Source organism: Ictidomys tridecemlineatus, chromosome 2 (genome assembly GCF_052094955.1).
Source record: "Ictidomys tridecemlineatus isolate mIctTri1 chromosome 2, mIctTri1.hap1, whole genome shotgun sequence".
Taxonomy (NCBI): Eukaryota; Metazoa; Chordata; class Mammalia; order Rodentia; family Sciuridae; genus Ictidomys; species Ictidomys tridecemlineatus.
The window spans coordinates 90,065,785-90,091,392 of NC_135478.1; the positions used below are offsets into that span (position 1 = coordinate 90,065,785).

At 48.7% G+C, this 25,608-nt stretch overlaps 1 protein-coding gene and 1 long non-coding RNA gene across 5 annotated transcripts in view; one reads left to right on the top strand and one right to left on the bottom strand.

Annotated features, from left to right (window-relative positions):
- Positions 1-683: 683 nt before the first annotated feature.
- Positions 684-25,601, bottom strand: Aldh2 (aldehyde dehydrogenase 2 family member). 4 transcript variants are annotated; one of them, XM_005329628.5, is made up of 13 exons: positions 25,465-25,601; positions 15,926-16,030; positions 14,756-14,896; positions 13,630-13,709; positions 11,489-11,600; positions 10,995-11,123; positions 10,602-10,715; positions 8,770-8,872; positions 8,193-8,377; positions 5,932-6,096; positions 4,333-4,490; positions 2,806-2,920; positions 684-1,091 (listed from the first exon to the last, which is right to left on the bottom strand). In XM_005329628.5, exons 1-13 carry the CDS (start codon positions 25,576-25,578, stop codon positions 1,059-1,061), a joined length of 1,554 nt encoding a protein of 517 aa, XP_005329685.2. In that variant the 5' UTR covers positions 25,579-25,601; the 3' UTR covers positions 684-1,058. The 4 variants fall into 4 exon arrangements, 2 of the variants coding, with proteins under 2 accessions (XP_005329685.2, XP_077895259.1); XR_013434799.1 differs by lacking the exons at positions 684-1,091; positions 2,806-2,920 and adding an exon at positions 5,074-5,680 and having other exon boundaries at positions 4,451-4,827; XR_013434798.1 differs by lacking the exons at positions 684-1,091; positions 2,806-2,920 and adding an exon at positions 5,007-5,680 and having other exon boundaries at positions 4,451-4,827.
- The window catches only part of LOC144375234 (uncharacterized), a 30,456-nt gene continuing 20,873 nt past the window's right edge, over positions 16,026-25,608 (top strand). The window contains exon 1 of the long non-coding RNA XR_013434806.1: positions 16,026-16,218. This is a non-coding gene — a long non-coding RNA (uncharacterized LOC144375234). The remainder of the gene's footprint in view (positions 16,219-25,608) is intronic.

Genomic DNA, 25,608 nt, shown 5'->3' on the forward strand with positions numbered 1-25,608 from the left:
AAAGGAATCCATGACTCCAAAGTGATCACAAATTGGATATCTGTGGTTCCCTCTTTCACTAATTCCCTGCCTCACCAAGGAGTCTTCCAATCACCAGTCATCAAGAATACTGGTTTGCCAGGAACCAGGACTAAAGGAAGACTAGGTGCTGGACAGGACACTTGAGTGTCTGGCTCCTGAATCTCACTTAACTGAAGTATACGGGCATCTGGCTTGCCAATCTCCTGTGAAACTGGCCAGCACAACTGTGTCATTTGGTCTGACCAAGACTGTAAACTTTTTTTTGTATGTGGTGCTGGGGGTTGAACCCAGGGCCTTGTACATGCGAGATAAGCACTCTACCAACTGAGCTATATCTCCAGCCCAAGTTTGTGAACTTTGAAGATAGAACACACCTCAGACATTTGACACCTCTCTCCTGGAGGACCATCCTCCTCTCTAGGGGCAGGGGCTATGACTCCTGTGGGGGTTGTGTCCCCCTAGTGCCTGGTTCAGGACCTGCCTCAGGACCCGCCCCAGATAGACAGGCCAGATGTATTTGTGAATTGAATGTGTGAAGCCAAAGCCATTCACTCATGGATGGAGAGCCATGAGACACAAGGTGACATGCCAACAGCAGGCACATGCCATTCAGCCTGGCGGCACCTCCCTGGGTTAGACAGATGGAGGAAGAAGCCCGGAGCTGAGAGCAGCTCAGATTTTAATGAGTTTTAGTCCAGGATACAAAGCAGGGCACTAGCAGTTGGCTTTTTCTTCCCCAATAAAGGCAAGTTACAGAAGTGCAGCAGAGAGAAGAAAAAAATCTAGGAACCTGTTTTTAAAGAAATCTCCCTGACAGCCAGCAGGACTGTTGCAGTTTTAAAAAAAAAGGCTTTCCACATGTGCTTCGCCCCACCAGCCCACCCTGTTTATCAGTTCTAATTCTGGGACTTTCTTGACCCCAAAGACTTTGTGGGAGGGATTTCTCCTTTGAGCCTTTCATGTGCAAAGGTCGTTCTTGGAAATCTTGCTGAACTTGGGACTCCGGCACTGAATGAGGAAGGAAGCTGGATGGTTCTTTATGAGTTCTTCTGAGGAACTTTGACTGTGACCTGTGAGAGGAATACAGAAGATGCTGGTTCCTCACACTTCCTGACACGCGCGAAGCAAGTGCTCTATCAGTGAACTGCCCCCTGAGCCCCTCATGGCTCTTGTAAGACTAAACCCCACATCAAGGCAACACAGCTCCACATCGCCTGGCCCCACGCAATCTTCCTGCTGGTGATCTTTTACCACCAGCAAGGTCGTAGAAGAGCCCTTTATTCCTTGCTCCCAAAGCTTTCCCACAAACCATGGCCTCTGTCTAGAATGTCCTTGCCTTCCTCCCTGTACCTACTCCACTCCCGATCATCCTTCCATCAGCTTAAATACCACTTGTCACCTAGGCGTCTTGTCTGCCTCCTCCTTAGCACTACCCACATCCCAAGACTGATGACTCTCCATTATCTGAATCTGGATCTCCCTACGCAATGTCGTCTTCAAAATCTAAGGCAAACTTCTTGCGCACATGGCTGTTCTGCTGACCACGTGCAACCTGTAGGAAGCACGTACCCTGGAACTTGATGAGGGTATAGTGTGTGGCACACAGCAAGATGGGCCGTGTGCCGATCCATCACACCTATATGATGGGGACACAGGGGCTCCTCACACTGTTATACCTACACTTGCATGTATTGGAAAATTTTCACAATAAGCCAGTGAACATATTCATTTTATTCTAGTAGGCTTTTCAAGAACACAGGTGGTCTCTTGGTCTCTGGTTCAGGCTTGGTGCTGTCTGAATGGAAGGATGCCCCTGATGGCTTTTTTTTCTCACCTGCCCCTGGTGGCTGCCCTGAGCCTTCTCTTTTCCGTTCCAAGAAAAGCTCAGTTCTGCCCATTTCCTTTTTCTCTATGTATCCTGTGTGAATGTGCTTCCTGGTTAGACTGTGTAACTAGTGTTCACTATAGAGGGGAACAGTTTAGTGTATTTATTTGTCTTTTTATATTTATAAATTAATGCATTTGATTATTTGCCAACATGTACATACTGCTCTAAAATTGGGCTTATACAGGGTAGGTAACATTGTGTTCTGCTTTCCTTACTTTGAAAGGTGGGCGTTTTGGGTACCTAATGTTCTGCAGAGACTTTTTTTTAGTACTGGGGATTGAATTCAGGGGCACTCAACCACTGAGCCACATCCCCAGCCCTATTTAGAGAGAGGGTCTCACTGAGTGCCTTGCCGTTGCTGAGGCTGGCTTTGAACTGGCAATCCTCCTGCCTCAGCCTCCCAGGCCTCTGGATTATAGGCGTGTGCCACTACGCCCGGCTGCAGGGACATTTCTAAGCATGACTGGAGTGACCCATGGTTTTGGGACATTTAGGTTACATTTTGAATTTTTCTCCTAGAGGTAATGGTGTGATGGATGTTCATGATGCTAGAACTTCCTGCGCATTTCTGACTAGCTCCTCCGGCTATGTTCCTGTTGAGGGATGGTCAGCAGATACGGCATGGCCCTTGACATCTAGTGCCTCCCAGCCAGCCCATTCCTCCTAGGAGACTCTCTTTGTTGCTTCAGCCTACGGGGGCCCTCCCTGCTCAGGCTGTCAAGCCCCTGGAGAATAAACAAAGCCCAGGGAATGACCCTGTAAGCCTGGAGGGTCAAGACCCTAGAGGCTGGGTCTTTACTTCTTCTCTGGTTTAAAGTGAGAAACAAGTAATAAGAGCTGACCCTCCCAACCCCCTGCCGGAAGGAGAGACCAAGCACAGTGGGCTGGACACTCACGGTCTTCACTTCAGTGTACGCCTGCAGGCCATACTCGCCCAGTTCCCGGCCACTGCCTGACATCTTGTAGCCGCCAAACGGAGACTGGGCCCCAAACACATCATAGCAGTTGACCCTATAATTTGAAAAGAGAATGCAGACTTCAACCTGTGTGTTCCTCCAAGGGGCTCCCCACATGGCTCTGACAGCTTATTGAGGGAAAATGGAAGGGACTACGGTAACAACCGGTTGCAGAGGAGGCCACACGAGCCAGGGCCTCAAGTCACCCTCGTCCTTCCTAGTGCCGCCACAGGTAGATGTCAGTAACAGTACTCCCTGTGATAGCTTTCAATTTGGATCACTCATTTTGGCTCATTAGTTGGTAGGCCTACTTCTTTCTCATTTCCAACTTCAAAATTCATTAAGTTTTGATTGAACTTTAAACGCACCATGTTAAGGTATTACTGCATTCCCAGTGGTGTGCCACTATCACCACTGCCTGACTTCAGAATATGTCTGTTACCTGCAAAAGAAGACCTGTGCCTGGGGCTAGGGCTCAGCAGTGGAGCACTTGCCTCACACGTGTGAGGCACTGGGTTTGATCCTCAACACCACATAAAAATAAATAAACAAAATAAAGATATTGTGTCCAACTACAACTAAGAAATATTTTTTAAAAGAAGAAGAAGACGATCTGTGCCCGATAGACAGCCATCTCCATTCCCTCCTCCAGCCCCTGCTGACCACTGCTATACTTTTCTGGCCTCATCTGAATAGTTTATATAAACAGAATCAGGCCAGTTGCACCACCTGGGTCCGGCTCTCTTTACTAAGCACTGGGTTTTCCAGGCTCATCATGCTAGGACTTCAGGACTTGATTCCTTTTCATGGCTAAATCATATTCCACTTAAGGATAAAGCACATTTTGTTTGGCCTCTCACCCACTGGCAGACTGTGAGGCTGTTTCCACCTTTTAGCTGTTATGAATGCTGTTGCTGTGCACATCTGTGTGGACATTTCTGTGCAAATATGTTTTGTTTATCTTGGGATGTACCTAGAAGTGGAATTACTGGACCACATGGTGACTCTTACGCTGAACTTTTTGAGGAAGTGCCAGATTGTTCTCCACAATAACTGTCTGTTTTCCACTCCTACCGGCTGTGGAGGAAGGTTCCAATTTCTCCACGTCCTCACCAATATTGATTTCTTTTTTTTTTTTTTAATTACAGCCATGCTAGTGAGTGTCAAAGTGCTAAGTTTTTAAGATCAGAATTCCAATTGGGCATACTCTTGACTCTGGTTTTCTGCCCTTGTCACAGCTAGGGAGGGAGACTTAGTTGTCCATCTGTGTGCCCAGGGAGAGCTGCAGAGGCATCTACACTGCAAAGAAGTGTACTCTCCTCAAGGGGAAGTAGTGAAAATCTACCAGCTGGTTACACCATGCCCTGGCCCAGGAAAAACAGGCCAACACACCAAATTCTGGGATACCAGCAGACGCTGGCTTTGGGGAATCTTGCTGGGTTGTGGGAACTGATGAGAAGCTCTTACCACACGGTGCCAGCCTGAAGGGCTTGGGACAGGTAATTGGCCTTGTCCAGATCTTTTGTGAAGACAGCTGCAGCCAGCCCATACTTGGAATTGTTGGCTCTCCCAACTACTTCCTCTATGGTTTTGAACTTTAGGATCTGCATCACAGGCCCAAAGATCTGGGAAAGAGAGAGCAAAGTGGAGGGTGGGGCAAACAAAAAGCATATGCCCTCCAGTGTCACAGGCCTGAGCGCGTGATACCAGAAGCCACCAAGCTACCAGCCATAACCCAACAGTTCTAGATCAAGATGGCAACGTCCGAGGTCAAGAAACACAAAGTGGAGGTGGCTCTCAGGCTGGTCACCTCCTGGTGCCCTGTGCTTTTCACACAGCATCTTACTCTGCTCTCAAGATACCCCAGGTTTACCTCACTTCCTCTGTCCTCTTCCCAGAATGGGCTATTTCTTCAAAGAACTCTGGTTTCTTTGCTTGGAGTGGGATGTTTAGAACCACGACCTAAAAATTAGGGGTACACAGTGCACGTGGGGTGACACTGCTCTCAGGCCCTTGCAGGGGAGACCACTGAGGAGAACAGATTGTAACTGATCATAATGTCATCAGGTGCCCACAGAACCCACCAATTAAAATGTAATCACTGGGCACAACAGGAGGGCGGGACTCCCAAGGGGACTAACTGGCGAGAAGCAGAGAGGGGAGATGGAATCCTGGTATAAGCACAGCCCAGCTGAAGTCCTTCCTCACCGAATCCCATTTTCCACTAAAAGGGACCAGAGCTCCTTGAAGACATGGCTGGTCTCAGGAAGAGGGGGTGTAAAGATGGAGGTGGGAGAAGACGGCCAGGCACTCTCATGTTTGGGGTAGGACTGCGAGTTAGGGCCTCCCAAGCTTCAGATACTGCCCTTCCAGGAAATTGAGAATTTGTAAGAAAAGCATCAAAATAGTCATGATGGGAGAAAAGGCAGAACTCCTCTGGACCTTCTTACCCTGGCTTTGCATTTTAATATTATTTTCTTTTGACTTACACCCAAATGGGCACAGCACCATGGTTCCCCACATAGGGCTGCATATGGAAGGCCTTAATTCAAGGGCTGGAGAAATGGGACCGTGTGAGTGCCACAAGGCCAGAGGCAGGTGTCTCTACGGTCTACAGGGAGCCCAGCACACAGTGGGCGTCCATCAAGAATGTGTGAAATGAACGTGTGATTGAGTTAAAGGAGCTGTCCTGAGTTCACTTATCTCGTCAGGTGGGGAGTCAGCCCCTGGGTATAACCCAACATTCTGCTTCTATCAAGGCCATGTGCAGGGCCAGATGACGTCACTGCCAGGACACAAAGGCCTGTAGGCTGTGCTGGGGAAGGACAGTATTTTCTTAGTAGGTAGAAACAGGGAAGGGGAGATGGAGTCCTGGTATAAGCACAGCCCAGCCAAAGTCCTTCCTTGGAGAGTGACAATAACGCATGCAAATTATAAATAATTCATTCCAGGTTCAGGGCTAGCCCAAAGCCAGTGGATGGGTCATAATGTCAAGATACCAGACCAAACCACCCACCCCTCCTCCTCCCCAGAGCATCCCCCAGAGCACCTGCCCCAGCTTCTAACCTCTTCCTTTGCAATGGTCATGCCATCCTGCACATCTCCAAACACTGTGGGCTGAATGAAGTAGCCGCGCTCGGCGGCGGCCTCCCCACCACACAGCAGCTTCGCCCCTTCTTGCTTCCCTGACTGGATATAGCCAAGGATCTTCTTGAACTGAGTTTCATCCACCTGTGGGGGAAGGAGCCCAGCGTGATGGAGAAGTTACATTCAGACCACTCCTAGGTTTCAGGCTGAGAACCACGAAGACAACTAGAAAATGGACCCAGGTCTTGAATAAGCCAGGTTGGAAGAGGAAACACCCAGGACCAAGAAACATGGAACAAAAGAGAGTTTGATTTCATTAGCCATCAAAGAAATGAGTATCAAACCCCTTGTTTTTTTCAGCTATGAGATCAACAAATATTTTTATTTTATTTATTTAAAAAAATTTTTTTTTGTTTTTAATTGGACACACCTTTATTTTATTTTTATGTGGTGCTGAGGATCAAATCCAGGGCTTCACACATGCTAGGTGAGCGCTCTACCACTGAGCCACAACTCCAGCCCCAACAAATATTTTAAATAATAAGAAAACACAAGGGCTTGGAGTTCAGCTCGGAGGTAGAACATGTGCTTGGCATGGACAAGTCCCTAGGTTCAATCTCCAGCACCAAGAAAAAAATAAAAGAATAAGATATGTTGACAATGAAGCTGTGTTCCATACATGGTTAAGATTATAAATGGCACAGCTCTTAGGACCAGTAGTTTATTAATATTGATTAAAAATCATATGCTCGGGCTGGGGTTGTAGCTCAGTAGTAGAGTGCTTACCTAGCACATGTGAGGCACTAGGTTCGATCCTCAGCACCGAATAAAAATAAATCAATAAAATAAAGTCATGTGTCCATCTACAACTAAAAAAAAAATTTATGAAAAAATCATGCTCATCCTCTTTGACATAGCTATTTAACTTTCAGGAATTTATTCTATACAGGCATAGAAAACTAAATGAGGATATTCACTGGGGAGCATTCTGTAACGGTAAAATACAGAGATAATTTTAAGTATACATCAGTAGAGAGTATGGTTAAATAATTATGTTATGCCCATGTTATGTATGACACTGAGATAGCCCAAGATATTCTGTACAGACAGGTGAAAGTTTGTGGACAATATAAACTACATAATCCTTGTTTTGTGAAATGTACAGCGAACTACTGTGTGTGTGTGTGTGTGTGTGTGTGTGTTCACCTATGGAGAACAGAAACAGAGGGCATCTTAGTTTTTTTTTACTAAAAACACTTTTTAAAAATTAAATGTTTATACCAGGTTGCATTACCTTAATAATTAACTACAAATAAAATTCAAGAAAAAGGGATGCTGGGTTTCCAGCAGTACTATTCAATAACCAAAAGCTGGAAACAACCCACCAGTCTATCAACTAAGGATGGAGAGACAAAGCGTGGCCTACACCCCTCATGGAACACAGACCAGCCATGAGCAGGAATGAAACTGTGACACAAGCCATGACACCACAAACCTGAAAACATGCTGAGTGGAGGAGGCCTGTCACAGAGGACCACCCCCTGCATAACTTCACCTATGCAAAACACCTTTGTAAACAAGTCCTGGTGGCTGCCAGGGCCTGAGGGAGGGAGGAATCAGGAATGGCTGCTAATGAGCATAGGACTTATTTAGAGGTAATGAATATATTCTGGAGTTAGTGGTGATGGCTGCACCACCTTGTGATATATGTAAACCAATGAACTGTATAACTAAAATGGTGCTTTTTATGGTCTATGGTATATGAATGATAGCTTCAAAAAGCTAGTAAAAAGAGAAGCCAGGTGTGGTGGTGCACTCCTGTAAGTCCAAGGACACAGGAGGCTGAGGCAGGGGATTGCAAGTTCAAGGCCAGGCTCGGCAACTTATTGAGGCCCTAAGCAACTTAGGGAGACCATGAAATAAAAAGTTCTAGGGACGTGGCTCAATGGTAGAGTGTCCCTGGGTTCAATCGCCAGTATGGCAGGTTAGGGGGAGAAGTCGGGCTCATAACCCTGTTCCATGGTGAGAACAGTCAGTCTCTCCTCAGATGTGGGTATGGCTCCCCGACTCAGCTCCACAAACCTGAAAACTGAGGGGAAGAGATGGCAGGTGGGGTCTTGTGTTCACTGCAGTGGGGCATGAGGTGAGACTTGGACCCGGTTCCACCTGACTCTGAGCCTGGGCCCTTTATGTCTCCAAATTAGCTCCACCCAGGCTCACCCTGAAGCTGCCTGACTTACCTGTGGCCCCTGCTCCGTTCGGTTGTCAAAAGGGTTCCCCACCACCCGAGACTTGGCCCGGGCCACGCTGCGCTCCAAGAACTCTGTGTAAATGTCCTCCTGCACGAAGGTCCGGGAACCGGCGCAACAGCACTGGCCCTGGTTGAAGAACAGGGCAAAGTGGGCCTGTTCCACTGCCCAGTCCACTGCAGGGAGGGGACAGAGGAAAGGCGACCATGAGGGGAGCATGACCCTGGCCCCAGCACTACCAACCCACCCAACCCACTCATGCCACCACCAGGGCTGGCACCTGCAGGGTACCAGAGCCTGGGTAGGAGCAGTCAGAGCCATCTCAACTTTCACAATGCGCAGGGACCAGACGGAAGGACAGACAGGAAGAGAAAGCTCCAAAGGGAGGAAGGACGTGGGGAGGCAGAGTGGCCTGTCCAAGAGCATGTGTGCACAGGGGGCAACTCGGACTCAGCCTGTCAGACCACAGAGCCAGGAGGAGAGAGGCGAGAGTCCCAGAGCCAGCCCTGTGGAGGCCAAGGACCACAGGAGCCAGCAGCCGCCTCCATCACCGACTCCCACAACTTACTGTCAGCATCTGACATGATGATGTTGGGGCTCTTTCCCCCCAGCTCCAGGGTCACTCTCTTAAGGTTGCTCTTCCCCGCAGCCACCTGGATGAGGTGGCCAACCTGTGGGGCACACAGGACAGAGGCAAGCCCTCAGAGGGGAAAACAGAGCCAAATACTCTCTACAGACAGAACAGAGGGCCCCCAACAGAGCCAATTGTTCTCTACAGACAGAACAGAGACTCCACTCCCTGGCTGCCCAGCCCAAGCACCTAGACTACAATGATGACAGCCATGTGCCTGCACTACCATTGCTGCCTATGCGTTAAATCCCACCCTCATAACGGCCTGGGGCAGGTGCAACTCTTCCCTTGATTTAGAAACACCATAGCCGGGGCTCAGAGTGGCCAAGTCATGTGCCCAGAGTCACACAGCTTGTAAATGTGGGATCAGGACCCACACTTGGGTTCAGACCCACTCCCCAGCCTCCTTGCTGTGGTGCCTGGAATGTCATCCCCAGCATGCTGTCTGTACATTCCATGAGGACAAGGACAGGGTGCCTCTCAACTCTACACTCCCAGAACCTGGCATAAGGCAGCCCTGTGCTTACTTCTTGGGTAGATGGGCATCTCCCCATCAGGAGACCACCCTCTCTGGACTCTCGGTAGAGCCTTTCAGCAATGGGTCAGGAAGTATCCCCAACTCAGTAACGTGGACACCTCTCTGCCCTCCGGCACCACATCACTACCCGCAGGCTGAATGTTTGAAGGTGTGTGTCATAGTGAAATCTTTGAAGAGCACCACCGTTCCCCTATTTATTGATCCTCTGGGGAGTCATGCGATGAAGACAGCTGAGATTTTGGGGTAGGAAACAGCTGACCTCAGAAGGTAAACTTGACTGCTTTCCTGGAGACCATGTTGAGGAATCTCCAGATCTAGTCTTTGTCCGCCTCGTGTGTGGCACAGAGCAGCCCAGCAATGCCCCGTCCACTCCCTTACCCACTCTTCGGAGCACATGGTCTGGGCCACGCAGTCAAAAGCTTTATCTCGTCCACCTGCATTCCACCCCCGTGAGGGTGTGGGTTGTAAAACGACTTTACAGAAGGGAAACACAGGCTTGAGGCTGCTAAGTGACCTGCCTGAGGTTACACAGCAAGTAAGAACTGTGAGGCCAGGCACAGGGACGCAGGCCAGGGACCCCAGTGACTCAGGAGGCAGAGGATCGCACGTGCCTGGCCAGCCTGGGAAACCTAGCCAGGCTCTGTCTCAAAATAAAAAGTAAAAGTGTCCAGGGCTGTGGTTCAGTTACAGACTGCCCCAAGTTCAATCACAAAAGTGCCACAAAAAAGAGAAGAAACAGGAATGTGATGCAGAGGGCCACCATGTACCCACTACACTGCCTATGCTGTCAGTTCCACACAGACACCACCCCTCACCTCAGAGGAACTGAGCAGAGCTCACGGACATTCAGTGAACCACCCGAGTCTCGAGAGTGAGGCCAGGATGGGAGCTTCCGGAAGCCCACGGGGGCTCCTTGCTGCCCAAGGAGCCTGCCAAGGCCAAGGTGCTTGGGCCTCAGCTCTGAGCTTTATGCAGCCAGCCAGACCTCCCTGTTCCACATGGGATGCTGGCCCCTGCGAGCAGCATCTGGAGAGCCATCAGGCCACAGCTGGCTCAGCCCTGCTCTGTGACTCCTGCCACATGTGGGCTTTGCCTGAGTTGCTCAGAGGCAAGTCCTGGGAGCAGAACCTGACACGCTCCCAAGGAGCTCCTCTTCAATGCAGTAGCCTTTGAGGACAGTGGGAGCTTGAGCTAACCACACTACAAACATGAGTTCCCAAGGACGCCTTACCTCAGTGGACCCTGTGAATGCCACTTTGTCCACATCCTCATGGGAGGCGATGGCAGCCCCAGCTGTGGGGCCAAATCCAGGAACAATGTTGACCACACCAGGGGGGAAGCCGGCCTGTGGGCAAAAATCAGAGGAAACCAGGAATCGTCCTCCTGCCCCAAGAGTCCTTCCCAGAGAGGCCGAGACAGTTTGCTGGGGACCCATGTGCTCAGAAGCATGGGGCACTGTGTGGGAATTCTAAGTTACTGAGTGGACAATTGATAATTCACTTAGAATGATGACTTTCATTCTTCACAGGGGATCTGGACATGAAGCCCCTTGGGGTTAGTCACGGTGATGATGGCAAATCCACACAAGGGCAGTGAGGGGTCCAGCTGGGAACAAGAAGCGAACCTCCTTGATCAAGTTGGCCACGTAGAGGGCGGTGAGTGGAGTCTGCTCCGCAACCTTCATCACAACCACATTTCCAGTCGCCAGGGCTGGGCCCAGTTTCCACGCTTGCATCAGGAGTGGGAAATTCCACTGCAGGACACAACAGCCACCGGAAACACAGCTCCCCTCAGAGAGCCTCACCAGGTGGCTGAACACGCCACCCCACCCCCACCCCAAGATGGAGATGGATGAGCGAGGCAGGTGACCGGCACTGTCACGTACCTGGCACCATGCCTCCCTGAGCAGAAGCGAGGTTAATTCCCACATTCAGATGACAAAACTGAGGCCCGGGAGTAAGTGACTTGCCCAAGGTCCAGTTGGCTTGTGAAAGCCCATGTTCTCAGCCATCATCCAAGGCCACCCGCAGAACCTCCCCCTTTGCAACAAGCCTGGTCCAGGCTGCTGGACTGCCACACTCCACCCTCCTGATGACCTCTGGAGGGGCTGACACTCACAGGAATGATCTGCCCGCACACCCCTACGGGCTCGTGGCGGGTGTAGCTGAAGAAGTCGCCATCCATGGGAATGGTTTTCCCATGGTACTTATCAGCCCAGCCAGCATAATACCTTTAAGCAAAGAAAAACCCAAGTTCTAAGCAATGTCAGGGACCCCTGTGCTCTTTTAATACCCGCCCTTGCATGTGGTTGATTCCCAGAAACACTGTGACTCATGCTACATCAGTGACCTCGAAGCCTCAGAATCAACTGGGGTGCTTGGAGTAAAAAGTCAAATTCCAGGGTCCCCCTTCCAAACCACTTGATCTAGCTCTCGGAGGAAACAGTATTTTAAATTAACGTCCATATTTATTAAAATATGACTATTGTTACCAGTCCCAGCACCATAGAAAGTGTCAGAGAACCATAGATCTGATCTGGTGGAAAGGGGTAGGTGCTTCCAATGGCCAGCACTTCCTAAGACTGGATGGTCACAGGAAAACAGAAATCACCAGCTGGGCGCACACCTTGTAAAGTTCGTTATCCTGACCACAGCAACACAAGTGACAGAAAAGCACAGCAAATTAGAGTTGGTGGAAAACCAGGTATGTACTCACAGTACCTAATGGTTATGTGGTAAGAAAGAAACACAGAAGATACAGGAAAGATAAAGTTTGGGGGAGGAAGATTTTTGAAGGGACTTGACCGCTGAGCCACATCCTCACCCCTGTCAACATGGACCTAAAACCAATGCTGACCTAGGTTAGAACACGGGTTTGTGATTCAAGGGAGAAAAATGGCCAGGAGTTGCCAATCTATGCAAGCCCCAGCCTCCCTGCCTCCTTCCTCCTGCATCTAGGTAACATGGTCTACAGTGCATCTGTTTTGCACACCTCAGGTAATCAGCACAGAGGAATAATACTGAAGCTCAGGAGGGAGCGTGGCTCTGCCCAAGGCTGCCCTCCAGGGGTTCTTGCAGCATGAGTTTCTCAGCCATGGCACTGACATTTAGGACTAGAAAATTCTTTGCTATGGGGGTTGTCTTTACACTGTGGGAAGACAGCAACATCCCCTCCTCTGCAGTTGTGGCCACCATAAATGTCCCTGGAATTTCTCACTGTGCCCTGGGAGGCATGAAGGCCCTGGTTAAGCAACCCTGACTCTTCTGGCACTGCTGCCTCCCCACCGCCTCTATCCATGTGTCACAGGGCAGCAGGGCACTTGGGATTTGAGGCTTGGTGGGATCTCTGTTATCTAGTTTGGGCTGCTGGACTTTCTGTTACTTGCAACTCCAAGCATTCTAATAAAGCTCTTATTCCTTGCTCATTAAGATGTCTATGATTAAATTAAACCCAGAGCTAGCAAAAGGCAGGAAATCACAAAAACTATAGCAGAGAGATGAAATAGAGAATGGAAAAACAACAGAATCAACAAAATAAGACAAGATTTTGACTGGAATGAGAGAGAGAAGACACAAATAACTAAAAATCAGAAATGAAAGCGGAAACATTACTATTGACCTTAAAGAGATAGAAAGGCTTGTAAGACCCAACCATGAACAACTCAACTATACAGCAATACACCAGATAACCCAAATAAAGTGGGGAAATTCCAGGTAACACATAAATTGCCAAAAGTGACTCAAGAAGAAGCATTTGTGATTAAGTTACTATATATATATATATATATATTTGGTACCAGGGATTAAACTCAGGGGCACTCAACCACTGAGCCACATCCCCAACCCTATTTTGTATTTTATTTAGAGACAGGGTCTCACTGAGTTGCTTAGTGCCTCACTTTTGCTGAAGCTGGCTTTGAACTTACGATCCTCCTGCCTCGGCCTCCGCTGAGATTACAGGCCTGTGTCACCTTGCCCATCTGGAAGTTTGCAGGTTTTTTTTTTTTTTTAATGTGGTGCTGAGGATCAAACCCAGTCCCTCTCATGTGCTAGGCAAGTGCTCTACCACTGAGCCACAACCCCAGCCCCAGTTTATAATTTTTGATAAATGAGAAATTTACTCAGTAAATGGAGTGGACTTCTCCAAATCCTGTGGTCCCTTTGTCCCTTTGAATTATTATAATTCTGTTTCTGCCTCCCAACATTTCTCCCTCCCCTCTGGCACAATCAAAAGAAAGAATAGGGAACCTAAGACCATACCGGAGACATTTCAAGACCATGTCCAAATCCACTAGGTAGGAGATGACATAGGGCTTGCCATTGTCCAGGGTCTCCAAGGCCTGAAAGGAGATCAAGGTCAGCAAATGCAAAGATGATGCAGAAACAACAAGAGGCACATACGTGGACACATGGCACTGAGGCCTGGACTGACAAGGACTCTGGACACCAAGGGTAAGAGTCCCCTTTGGCACTGACTGTCAAGGGCATTTCTGAATCATGGCCCTAACCTTCCCTAGGAGGGAGGAGGAGGAAGCGGGACAGAAGGGGTGAGGCACCACCTCTCACTGATTCATTTCATAAGATTTCTTTTTTTTTTTAAGCTTCTGCCCTCTGCCAGATCCAAGTGCTGGGTACACAGAAGTGAGCATGGGTCTTACAGAGCAGAGACAGTGAGTCGTGACACAAAGCATCCATCACACGAGTCTCCTAAGAAGGAGAAGACCAGACTGTCTGCCTTGGTCTGAGAAACACCCACCTCAGATTTAACCCTGAAGGCTGTGCAGGAGGCACCTGGGCAACAGGGCCAGTGGGGTTGGTGAGGGCAGTGTGTGCAGAGGCTCTGCTGCTCAAAGGAGCGAAGGCTGAGCCAGGGCAGAGCCTGGGACAGGCAGTCAGCATGAGCTGGGAGGGGGAGCCAGACCGGCACGGTCTCACGGACCACACTGAGGACATGCTAGGGACGCATGTGGCCATAAGGCTGAAGATCGCCATGGTACAACGTGCCTTCTGGAAGGTTCACTCTGGCTCCTGTGTGTGGAATGGATTGGAGAGGGGAGGGGATGGCTTCCTGATGTCTTCTAGCTCTGGCAGCCAGGGAGAGGACCTACCATGAAAGGGGCAGAGGGAGAAGTTCCCCTCCTGAGGGTCTCTCCTGGGAAGGCCTCTCTGACAATGCTCCCTCCTCTCCTCTCACCGTTTTTGGCCAAACCCACTGCATCGAGGTGACACAGAGGCTCCACTGGCCGGTGTGGGACATACCCCAAAGGTGTCCATCCTGTGCCATTCTGATGGATTACATGTCAGCGGTGTGGGCCCTGGATGTTCACTAGTTGCTATGAGACCCATCACTATGTGGGAAATGAGGGCAAGCAGGCTGGGGACTCACCGCCAGGTAGGTCCGGTCCCTCTCGATCAGATCAGCCAGACGGTAGAGCAGCCGGCCCCTGTCAGAGGCATCCATGCGGCGCCAGGGCGAGCCCAGCTGGAACGCGGCCCGGGCAGCCTTAACTGCTTTGTCCACGTCTTCCTGCAGAACACCCACCAAGACGGCTCAGGCCTTCTCAGCATGATCTCCTCCAAATGCTGCTCGCCCACAGCCAAGCACAGCCCCAGGGCCAGTAGGACTGCCCAGGCCAGCACCAGAGCTCCCTCTGATGAGCTCCAGACCTCAGCGACAGGGCTGAAGCACACACCCTTCTCTCTCTTGCCAGAGGTCATGGTGAAAATGAGAATCCTGAGCGTTCCAGCTTTTCATTTTAAAATCCCCCAAAAGAGTTTCAGATGGAAAGGCACCTAGGGGTCAGTGCTTAGAGTTTGACCACTTTCCCCACTTCCTAAGAAGCCAGCAAAACGTAGCATTCTCGAAGAAATGCAAGCTTGCCAGCTTCCCCCTCCTTGGAGAAGCAGGAAAATTCACATCTCATATAGCAAGATGTGCATCAGGAGGCAAGAAGCAGAGTTTTCATTTATATTAAACTCATATACTATCAAATGATCCTATAAACCAGAAAAATACCATTTGCTTTCGGCAAAAGAGGCAGCTCTTATATAAAGTATTGTCCTAAAGCAGAGGACTGAGGCATTCTTGAATTATTTTTAATGCCTTTTCTATTAAAAAAAAAAAAAACTTTACTAAGGTTCTAATTTTTTAATTTGAAATGCTATTACTTTTTAAGTTTCTACCAGTATATAAAATTCAAACTGACACCAAAGGGTATCTCAGGAAGCCTAATTTCTACCCAGCAAGATGCTATCTATATCTATCATGCATCTCCCTCCTCCGACCTCCACCTTCCAGGTCCAGAAAAGAGACACTGGATTAAGTGTTCGTTGAATTCCCTTCCAAATCTACAGTTCCATGCTCCATGGAGTATCAAACCCAGATACAATCTAGCACCTACATCTGCAGGAAAGAAATTCTGTTGTTTCATTTACTCAAAATTTTTAATTGGCTTTTTTAGGTTATGCATTGACACTGCATGGTAAAATTTCCTCCACATAAAAACATACATAAAAAATCCCCATCCCTGCCTAATGATAAGTCACCAGTTCTTACCTTGTTCCCTTCTGCTACCTGACAGATGACCTCTCCAGTGGATGGGTTGACAGTGGGGAATGTTTTCTTGCTGACAGCATCATGCCACTCATTGTTTATGAAGATCTACAAAAGAAGGAAAGAAGTTCTCAGAACTAGCTTTCGACCCAGCACCACCCACCTGTGAGATACATATTCCAAAAGCACAAATATGAAGAACTGTGGATCAGCTCTGGAGTGTGGTAGCCTGAAGGTTGAAAGCACAAGTCTAGGAGGGTCTAAGCTGGAATGCCCACTCTGCCAAGTGACCTTGGGTAAGTCATTTGACCTTTCAGGGTCTTGGTATCTTTGCAAAATGAACAGAATGTTCCTCATGTTCCATTTTCTATTGCTCTATAACAAAGAACCCCAAAACTGGGTGGCTCAAGAAGGCCTTTTCATGTCTCAGAGTGGTGCCCATTGATTGGACTCAGCTGGGCAGGGCTTGTGCCTGTGGTTGCAGTCTCAGGGCAGCTGGGGCCATAGTCATAGCACCTTACGGCTGCTTGGGCTTCCTGACTGCATGGCGGGTTCAGGAGAGTCTGACTTCTTCATGGCACTGGTGGCCCCAGGGAGTATTCCAAATGGCTCAGGTGAAAACTGAAAGGCTTCCTAAAACCAAGCTTCATAAGTCACCTTGTCTCATTTCTGCCCCAAATTCTGTTGGTCCAAGTCAATCACAGGGCCAGGCTTTCTACTAGGGGTCTCTTTGGCCCCAATTGCCCAGCATGACCAGTTCTGGCCTGGGACCCCAGGGAGTCATCTTCAGCTACTCTGGACCTGACTGTGATCATATCTAAGACCAAGCCACCAAGCAAAGCCCGGCGTCTGGCTTGCACCAGGGTCTGGGGAGGGTAGCGCATCTCAGTGGTTCAGGGCGAGAGTCTGGATGAACAGGACTCTTTTCCTCCTAGTTTGTCAGCAGGGGCCAGGCCTTCCCCTCTTAGCCTTCTTTTCTCATCTGTAGAGTAGGATCACTGTACAACTTGCTTCAGAAAGAGGTCTGCCTGGGATCAGGGGGTTTGCACCAAGCCCAGCAAGGAGTAAGTGCGCCATGTAGCACCATGTAGAGCTGCACACCCACAAGGCAAGCTCTTGGCCACCAGCAGGAGAACATGAGTGAACATGAGCCAGACTTGGGAACTGTGTTTGTGTGGCTTCAGTGGGCGGACATAAGCTTTAGGGAAAAGACACCCACATTTCTTCCTGCAGAGGTGATAGTGCCCAGCAGGAGGTGTGGACGTGGCAAAATGGTCTCTGGCTCAAAGCCAGGCAGACCCCTGAACCGCCACACAGCACAACTCAAGTCAGCTCTGCCACACCCAGGTGGGAATCCTGGGACACTCCTCCTCTCTGAGAATCGGCATCCTTCTGGTAAATGTAAAGGACATTTACCAGGAAAGCTCTGGGAGCTGCCAGAGGGTTCAAGCTAAAAGAAGAGGGCTTGTCGAAGCAGGACAGGCAGCTGGGCTGCTGAGCTTCTGTTACCACTTTCAGCTGTTCAGAGCAGGCTCTGCCCCCAGCCTCTCGCCACCTGCTAGACAGCAAAACACTGGAGAGAGTGGGGTTAGGGGGACACAGGTCAGGAGAGGCTGGCAGAGTGAGCAGGTTGGTCTTGAACTGCCTCTACCTGCCCTCTCTCCCTCCCCCTAAGGAGGACATCTGCCCAACCACCTGCACATCATGGAAACAACTAGAGTTTTTGAGCTGCTCATCAGGTGGCAGCCTCTGCACAGACACCCTGAGAGCAAGAATTGTTTGCATTTTTGTAACCTTGGTTCACTTTACCTTTTGAATATAGCCCTCCCTACTTATTTTAAAAAGAATGTGGTTTTCTTTTCTTTTTCCCCCCCTCTCCCCTTCCCTAACCTGGGGGTGGGGAACAAGATTACCTAGAGTTATCTGTCCTTGAACACACACCCACTGCAGGAAGATGTCACTGGAGTGTAAATCCTGACTCCACACCTCACAGATTGAGACCCCAGACAAACCCTTCACCTCCAAGAGGCTTCATCCAGTGCCTCTGGGGGCTGGTGGGAGGATTCAGTATGACAACAGGTGCCACTCCCACCTGGCAGAACCACCTCAGGCTAGAGGTCCTTAGGAGCAAGGGCTAGGTCAGCACAATAGCACACTAAATTAGTCTGTCCTAAGAAAATGTTTTCATTGTTATTTTGTGAAGATAAGGAAGAAAGAAAGGGAAAGGTAGGCCAGTCTGGCTGGACACCAGACCCCACCCCTTCCTTCTGATGTAGATTAGGGCCCTGAAAGGGTCACACCCTGGCCTTTCTAAGCCCTGAATTTGCTGTGTCACTCTTGGTAAGTGAATCAGGCTGGATTTTCCACAGTTTATCCTTCCTTCTCGGCCCAGTGGCACCTGGAGTTCGGAGTTCCCACTTCCCTTCTTCTACTGCCAGACCTAGTGGCTGGGAGGGGCCATGCAGGAGCTTTCTCACACTGAGCATCTTGGCCAAAGCTCTGCCCCAAACGAGGAGAGTTTCATAGAAGCCTGAAAAAAACACATGGGCAGAGTCCAGGCCAAAAGCTCTAAAACCTCCTGGCTCCAGCCCAACTTACACAACAAGCTAAGTTCAGCCATCCTCTTGGGGTGTGGGGTGGGGCTGGTCCTCTGGGCTCATACTTCCTTTTTACAGTGTGAAGCAGCAGACCCAGGTCAGGAGTTGACATTTTGCATCTGGACCACTGGCAAAACCCACCAAGCATTTCCACCACCATACTCTAACTTGTCCACATTTTCCTAAGAACTTCTCCCTCTGTTTTATAAAAGCTGGATTTGACAAGTTTTAACTGAGAGCCATCGCCATGCCAGGCACAGGGCAAAACTGCAAAGTCCCGACAGGGAGGGAGGCAGTGGAACCAAGTGACAAGTGCCCAGAACAGGCTGCGGGTGACCAGAGGACGCAGCTCCAGGAGCAGGCTCCACAGACTGGGGACAGGAGGAACTGAAAGGGCCACATGGCAGCAGACTATGTGTAGGAGGGGGGGCTCCCGATTCCACTGAATGTGTCCCAGGGCTGAGAGGCCAGAGGCACCAGAGCAGGCACCACAGCGTCCCTGCTAAGGGACAACTAACTCTACTGTAACTTGCTTTTCTCAGTAACACTTGCTCTTGGACGTTACTGCACAGACAGATCTGCTGCAGTTATTTTGAGTAACAGGCTCCTCAATACAGCTGGAATCACAGTAGACAACCATTTCCCTGACTTAACCATTTCCTGTGCGCGAACTTTCAGGACCATCGCTCTATTCCACTGATGCTGCCATTGCCAATATCCATTTACGTGCGTTTTGGTCAACCTGAGGCAGGCGACTGTGTAAAAATTAGAAGTGCTGAGTTTGAGGATAACACAGATCCCTTGCTGGATTAGATTTCTTGTTTTCCAAACCCAGCAGATTAGATTACAAACTGCAAATGGAGACCAACCAGATGGCAATGGTGGTGGTGGGGGGGACTTAGGAGCTGGGGAAGTCAGCAAGGCCAGAAGCAGGATGGCTGGACTCTAAGGACAGAGGCCTGACCAAGGCAGAAGAGAATGAACCCTGGCTGCTGCTTCCACATCCCAGGACCATGGCTGTCATAATCTGCTCCAGGTTGCCAATAAAAAGTTAAATTATGTTTAGCAGCTGGGATTTCAGGAAAAAAAGCACTTTCTGGAGAAAATTCAGCTCAAGCTTTACACATGGAAGAATTCAGGATGTTATGTTGGAAATCCATGTCCCTGGAATACCTTATTTTCCTAAGAGTAAGTGAGCAAATGCTGTGTGGTTTTCAGCACAGGTGGCAGTCACGTAACTAACCCAGTGGAAAGCAGATTTGTACTGAGAGATTCCAAGGGTAAAGTTCAAGACAAACACGGCATGCCTCGAAGGTCCACACTAATGGTTTTGCACTCCTGGGATTTCACCACCCCCAGGGCAGGAGGGTTAATTCTACTGTGGAATCTTGTCCATGTGCTTATGAGTTGGCAACCTTCATCCTAGTGTGATCACTGTCCCTGCCTAGTTTCCCATTCCCATTCCTCCACGTGTAAATTCCCAAATATTTGGCATTAAGAGCTTCCCCCCCCCTTCTTTCCTTTTTTTTTAGAATTTTAATATTTATTTTTTTAGTTTTCGGGGGACACAAAACTGGTGCTGAGGATCGAACCTGGGCCGCACGCATGCCAGGCGAGTGTGCTACCGCTTGAGCCACATCCCCAGCCCTTTCTTTCCTTTTTTGGAAGTACTAGGAGTTGAACCCATGGGTGCTCTACCACTGAGCTACATCCCCAGTCCTTTTTAATTATTTTTACTTTGAGACAGGGTCTCAATAATTTGCCCAGGCTGACCTCAAATTTTTGATCCTCCGGTCTGGCCTCCCACAATAAAGTCCTCTGAGTGGAGATGTTGGGTTCCCATTAAGCAACTCTTTCCCTGGCTCCTGCAATGCAAAACTGTAAACATTGTTTGATAAGCGGCAACCATTATGCATTCATCAAATATTTACTGAAGCCAAGCCTAGAGTGGAGCATGGTGCCAGGAATACAAACATGAACAGCACAGATATGACTCCTCTTTCCTGATTTCAAATGTTCAACCCGATCATTCCTTAAATATTTATATCTTTGTCTAACGAGAGGGTCTGGTCAGGAGCAGCACAGCATGTGACTAAGGGCATGTCCCAGCTGGGCAGAGTCGAGTTTGAAGCCCAGTTTCAAATTTATAGGTAATGTGAACTTGACCTCCCTAAAACTCAGTTTTCTCATCTCTGAGATGGGGACAATGACAATACCTGGCTTTCAGAGTCACAGGTGGAATAAAAGGTGGAAATGTAGGTAAAAGCCCTCAGTACAAGGCCTGAGGGATAACAGATGATAAATAATCTTAATTATTGGATCAGGGAATACATAGGCATGTCCATAACACACATATCCTGGCCTCAGGTCCACTTCAATACCACAAACATTATTACTGCCCAGCCACCCATCAAGTGTCCTGGGATTCTGGGCAGGCAGGAAACACTGAAGGCCATTTGTGGGCCCTGATAAGAAACTATTATCAGAAGCAGAAATAACCAACGGGGACTCGGGGAAACCCTTGGGTTCACTGGATGCCTAAATCTGTTTCTACAGAGGCCCTTGAAACTCCTAACCAGGCAATAACCAGTGCAATGGAGGGATATCGGTCCCTTGGATGCTCAGCAGAAGTTACTGCTTCACCTGAGAGGTTTTGGCTCATTCTTTTAAAAACTCCCAGGAAAACATGAAAAATCAAGCCCCACTCCAAGTGGTTAGCTGCACTGATGAGACAGCAGAGGTCCATTTTTAAAAATATTTTTTCTTTAACATTTGCCCACAGCATATTTAGTTTTACACTAAAACACTTACAGCCAAAGTCCCCTTTCCTCATCACCGACAGGCACATTCCCTACCTTCCTTGCATGCCCAGCCAGTCACCACCCCTACAGAGGATTTTCATTCTTATATATTGTATAGAGAGATAGGACTAGTGATATTCAATAAAGTTTTGTTTAGTGGAGCTAGGAATATAGCTCAGTGGTAGAGCACCTGCCAGTATGGGAAGCCCTGTTAAATCCTCAGTACTACGCAAAAAAAAAAAAAAAAGAAAAAAAAAACATGTTTTGTTCAGTGTGATTTTAAATGGTTTCCTATTGTGCAGCATGTTGGACAATTTTCCCCCTTAAAACATTATTTCTAAGATCCATTATTCATACTGATCCAGCTAATTCTTTTTTTCTTTTTTCTTTTTTTTTCTGGTACCAGGGATTGAACTCAGGGTCACTCAACTACTGAGCCACATCCCCAGCCCTTTTTGTATTTTATTTAGAGACAGGGTCTCAATTGTTGCTTAGTGCTTCATTGTTGCTGACACTGGCTTTAAACTTGAGATCCTCCTGCCTCAGCCTCCTAAACCACTGGGATTATAGGTGTGTGCCATGTACCTTGCCCAGCTAATTCTTTGTAACTGCTACATTCCTGGTATTGTTCTTTTCTGTAGACTTTAACAGAGATCGTCCATCTATCTCTTTAAAGAGTTAATGGGGATTATTTCTTAATTTGTTGCTAATATAACCTGTGTTGCAGTGAACTTCCCTCCGGTGCATGTGTGTATTTCCAGTGAACTTCCACCTTGCAGACTTCCTTAATGTTTCACTTTTTATACTGAGGAGGTTCCACTGTGGTAATCAGAAAACTGTATAGGGAGCAATCCTTTATAAATTCCCTTTTCATCAGTTTTCTCTTTCATTTCTGAGAGTTGTGGTCAAGAGGCTAAGAATAGAGATAGAAATTTAGTGCACCACGAACTCCCATTCAATTTTACCGCAGCCTAGTTTACCCCTTATGGAAACACACTGCAGATACAGCAACACTCATAAAATGGTGTCTTATCAACATTACAGTGCAAATCAACAGCAGCACTGTTAACCCAGTTCTTACTCAATGCTACAATAAACATGTCATCAGCACACTGCCTAGGGCTGCCTAAGGACGATGCCATTTCATCCTCACAGACACCCAACGATATACAATGAGATTTTCACCCCATTTTACAGATATGGCACTGAGGTTCACCCACTCCTGCACACACCTCCTCTCTTCCTTGCTTTCTTCTTCTCCACTGAACAAACCATCTATGCCACACTGCATTTCACTGATGTATCTGTCTGTCCCCAAGTATTCTTCTATTTTGTTCACTGGGTCTGGGGGCTGCTCAGGAAGTGTCTGTTGAATAAGTGAACCTCCCCTGAAGGTCTCATCAACTAGTGTGTGGCAGGCAGCCCAAGTCCAGAACGTCACACGGTGTCTCACGTTCTCCACGATCAGTGTCAATAAATGTGAACTGGTTATGGTGAAGATGAAATATGGCCCCAATCAGGAGCATCAAAGCACATGCCTTTGGCACACTGTTGTCCTCCCAGATCTTAACTATTGTCCAAGTCAGGGAGAATAAAAAAATGAAAAATGCAAGCCAGTCTTCTTAACAGAGGTGAGTCCCTGAAACCAACAGGGGTAAGAAGTGCTGCTCATTTGGAAGCTCCACGCATGGGATCCTCCTAGGGGAAGAAGTATCTAAAATCTTCCTCACCCACCCAAGAAGTTTACCCACTCACAACAAGAGGCAAGAGGACAATAGAAAGTAGAAGAAACTACTTCACTCAACCTCTGCGGGTCAGATGGAAAGACCTATCCTTGTTATCTTTGTAACAAGGCAATAGATAGAGCTCCCCCAAATCCAGGTGAGACCCCAAAACCATGATGAGTAATCTTCCCCCTGGTGCCCACAACTCCCAAATGACCTTGGGAAGCAAGCCCAGCACCTGCAGAAGCAACTTCAAAGCCACCCCGGAAGCTCCTTTTTGGTACTGACTCCACTGAACTTCAAGGCACCAATAATCCCCCAGGGGAAATGTCCAAGAAAATGATCCAGATTGCACCAGAGCCACAGGTAAGAGACCTTGACATTCTTGCCTGCAGGGTTTGCAATGAGTTAACAGCACAACCTGCTAAGTGTAGCTTCTGCAGGAGCCGGTTTCAGAACAATGCTACACTTTGTGTCCTCAGAAGCATTAAATAAGATCTGAATGTGACTCAAGACTCAGCACCACATACAAAGAAAGATGTAGTGTCCGCCGAAAACTAAAAAAATAAATATTAAAATTTAAAAAAAAGAAGATACTCCAGAACAATGCTACACTTTGTGTCCTCAGAAGCATTAAATAAGATCTAAATGTGACTCAAGAAGATAATCCAGGTACCTCGTTCATTGAGACAGAGTTTCAGAAAGAAAGTGATAGCTTGTGCTCTCACACTGGCGCTAGCGCTCTCTGAGAGAGAGAGAGAGAGAGAGAGAGAGAGAGAGAGAGAGAGACTGTGCACTTCTTGGTGGGAGTGTGTGGCGGGAGTGTGACAGGGTCTCCAGGGAACTTTAAGTTGGTACTGTCTATATCTTTGTAAGTGAGCATATGCCACTTTTGTGATCTCAAAAAAAAAAAAAAATCTGGTAAAGAAAAGCAGCCATAGGGAGAATTCACTGCACTCCCCCAACCTACACCCCTAGACTAAATCTGAAGGGCTTGTGATTTCTACCAACTGAAGGGGCACATTAGGACTCCCACCCCTATCCTCCATGTGAACACAGAGGATGAAGAACTTAATCAGATCAAGGGCTTGGGATGCTCCACCTGGAGGACAATTCTGCTTGATTTTTTTTTTGAGGTTCAAGTCTTCCAAGCATGTTTCTCCCCTAAGCAGCCTGCCAAGGGAGCAACAGCCCCTGCATTTTTGGCTTGTTATGCAAAATACATTTTATGTTTTTATTCCCTTGCAAATGACCCTTTGTAACATTCTTTAAAATCACACTGATGTCCCTTTACCCTGCTCTGAGACAGACAAGAAGCCTGCCCTACAGCAATCATCAGAGGATCAGAGGTCTCTCTATTCCCACCCAGTGTTGTGACACACCATAGAATGTTCCAGTTAGGGGCTTACTCTTGGGGGGAGGGGGTAGATGTGAACTATTGCCACTGACTTAGGTCTTTAAGAAAGTCACTAAACCTTTTTGTGACTCAGTCTCTTCAACTTAAAATGGAGATAATTACAGTACTAACCTCATAAGGCTGTTCTAAGGATTAAAGGCAAAATGTAAAGGCTAAGAAGGCTGGCAGGTGCCAGGTTGCACACGGAGGACCAGGGTTGTTATTACCTACCCAGTGCCCACACAAGCTCCGCCCTGTGTTGAAAGACACCTTAGCCCCTGACTGCCTTCCCATTTTGCAAAAGAAATCTAAGCTCAGAGGGGGCCCGTCAACCAGCACTTGTTGCACAATCAAAAAGAACTCTTCCATAACCAATACCCCTCTGCGTGCATTTGGCACTTCATCCAGACTCAAGGATCAAAAAAAAAATTTTTTTTTAGTCCTGGGTGGGCAAGAAAGCGCCCACTGGGAACCGGTTTCATCCAGGAAAGCCCCTCCTGGTCTCCAGTCCCTTGGAGGGACGACCACTTCTCTTCTCCCAGCTTTTCCTTTTGAACTTCCTTGGATGAGGCCTGAGTCAAGAGTTAAAAGAGATGACCAGGGAAAGGGCAAAAATTCCTGCAAACCTGGGCTCAAGAGGACGTGTCTTCCGGGTGGATGACGTTGGAGACCCTGCGCAGACACAGCGGCGACTAAGAGGCCCGAAAGCCGAGGGCCATCCGTGGAAGAACCGAACGCCGGGAGCTGGCGCCGGAGAGCCGACCGTGGCTGGAAGAAGCCGGACTGGGGGCCCATTTGCAGCGAGATAATGGGACTGACTGTCAGAGTCAGCGAAGGGGCCCAAAGGCTCTCAGGACGGAGAGGGGAAGGTGGGTGTAAAGATCAACCCCAGCGAACCCCTCGGGTCCTCAATGGTAAGCTGAGGCCCCCGCAGCACGGGGCCTTCCTAGCCGGCCAGCTCCGTCCCGCCCGGTCCCGCCCCGTCCCGCCAAGGGGGCTGCGGAGAACAAAGCAGGGGGCTCACCTGGTTGTAGAAGACCTCAGGCTGCTGGTTGGGGGCCGGCACCGCGTGGGTGGCGGCTGCCGAGAGCAGGCGACAGCCCAGACGGGGCCCGAGGCCGGCGGCGGCGCGCAACATGCTGCAGCTGAAGGACGGCGGCGAGCGAGC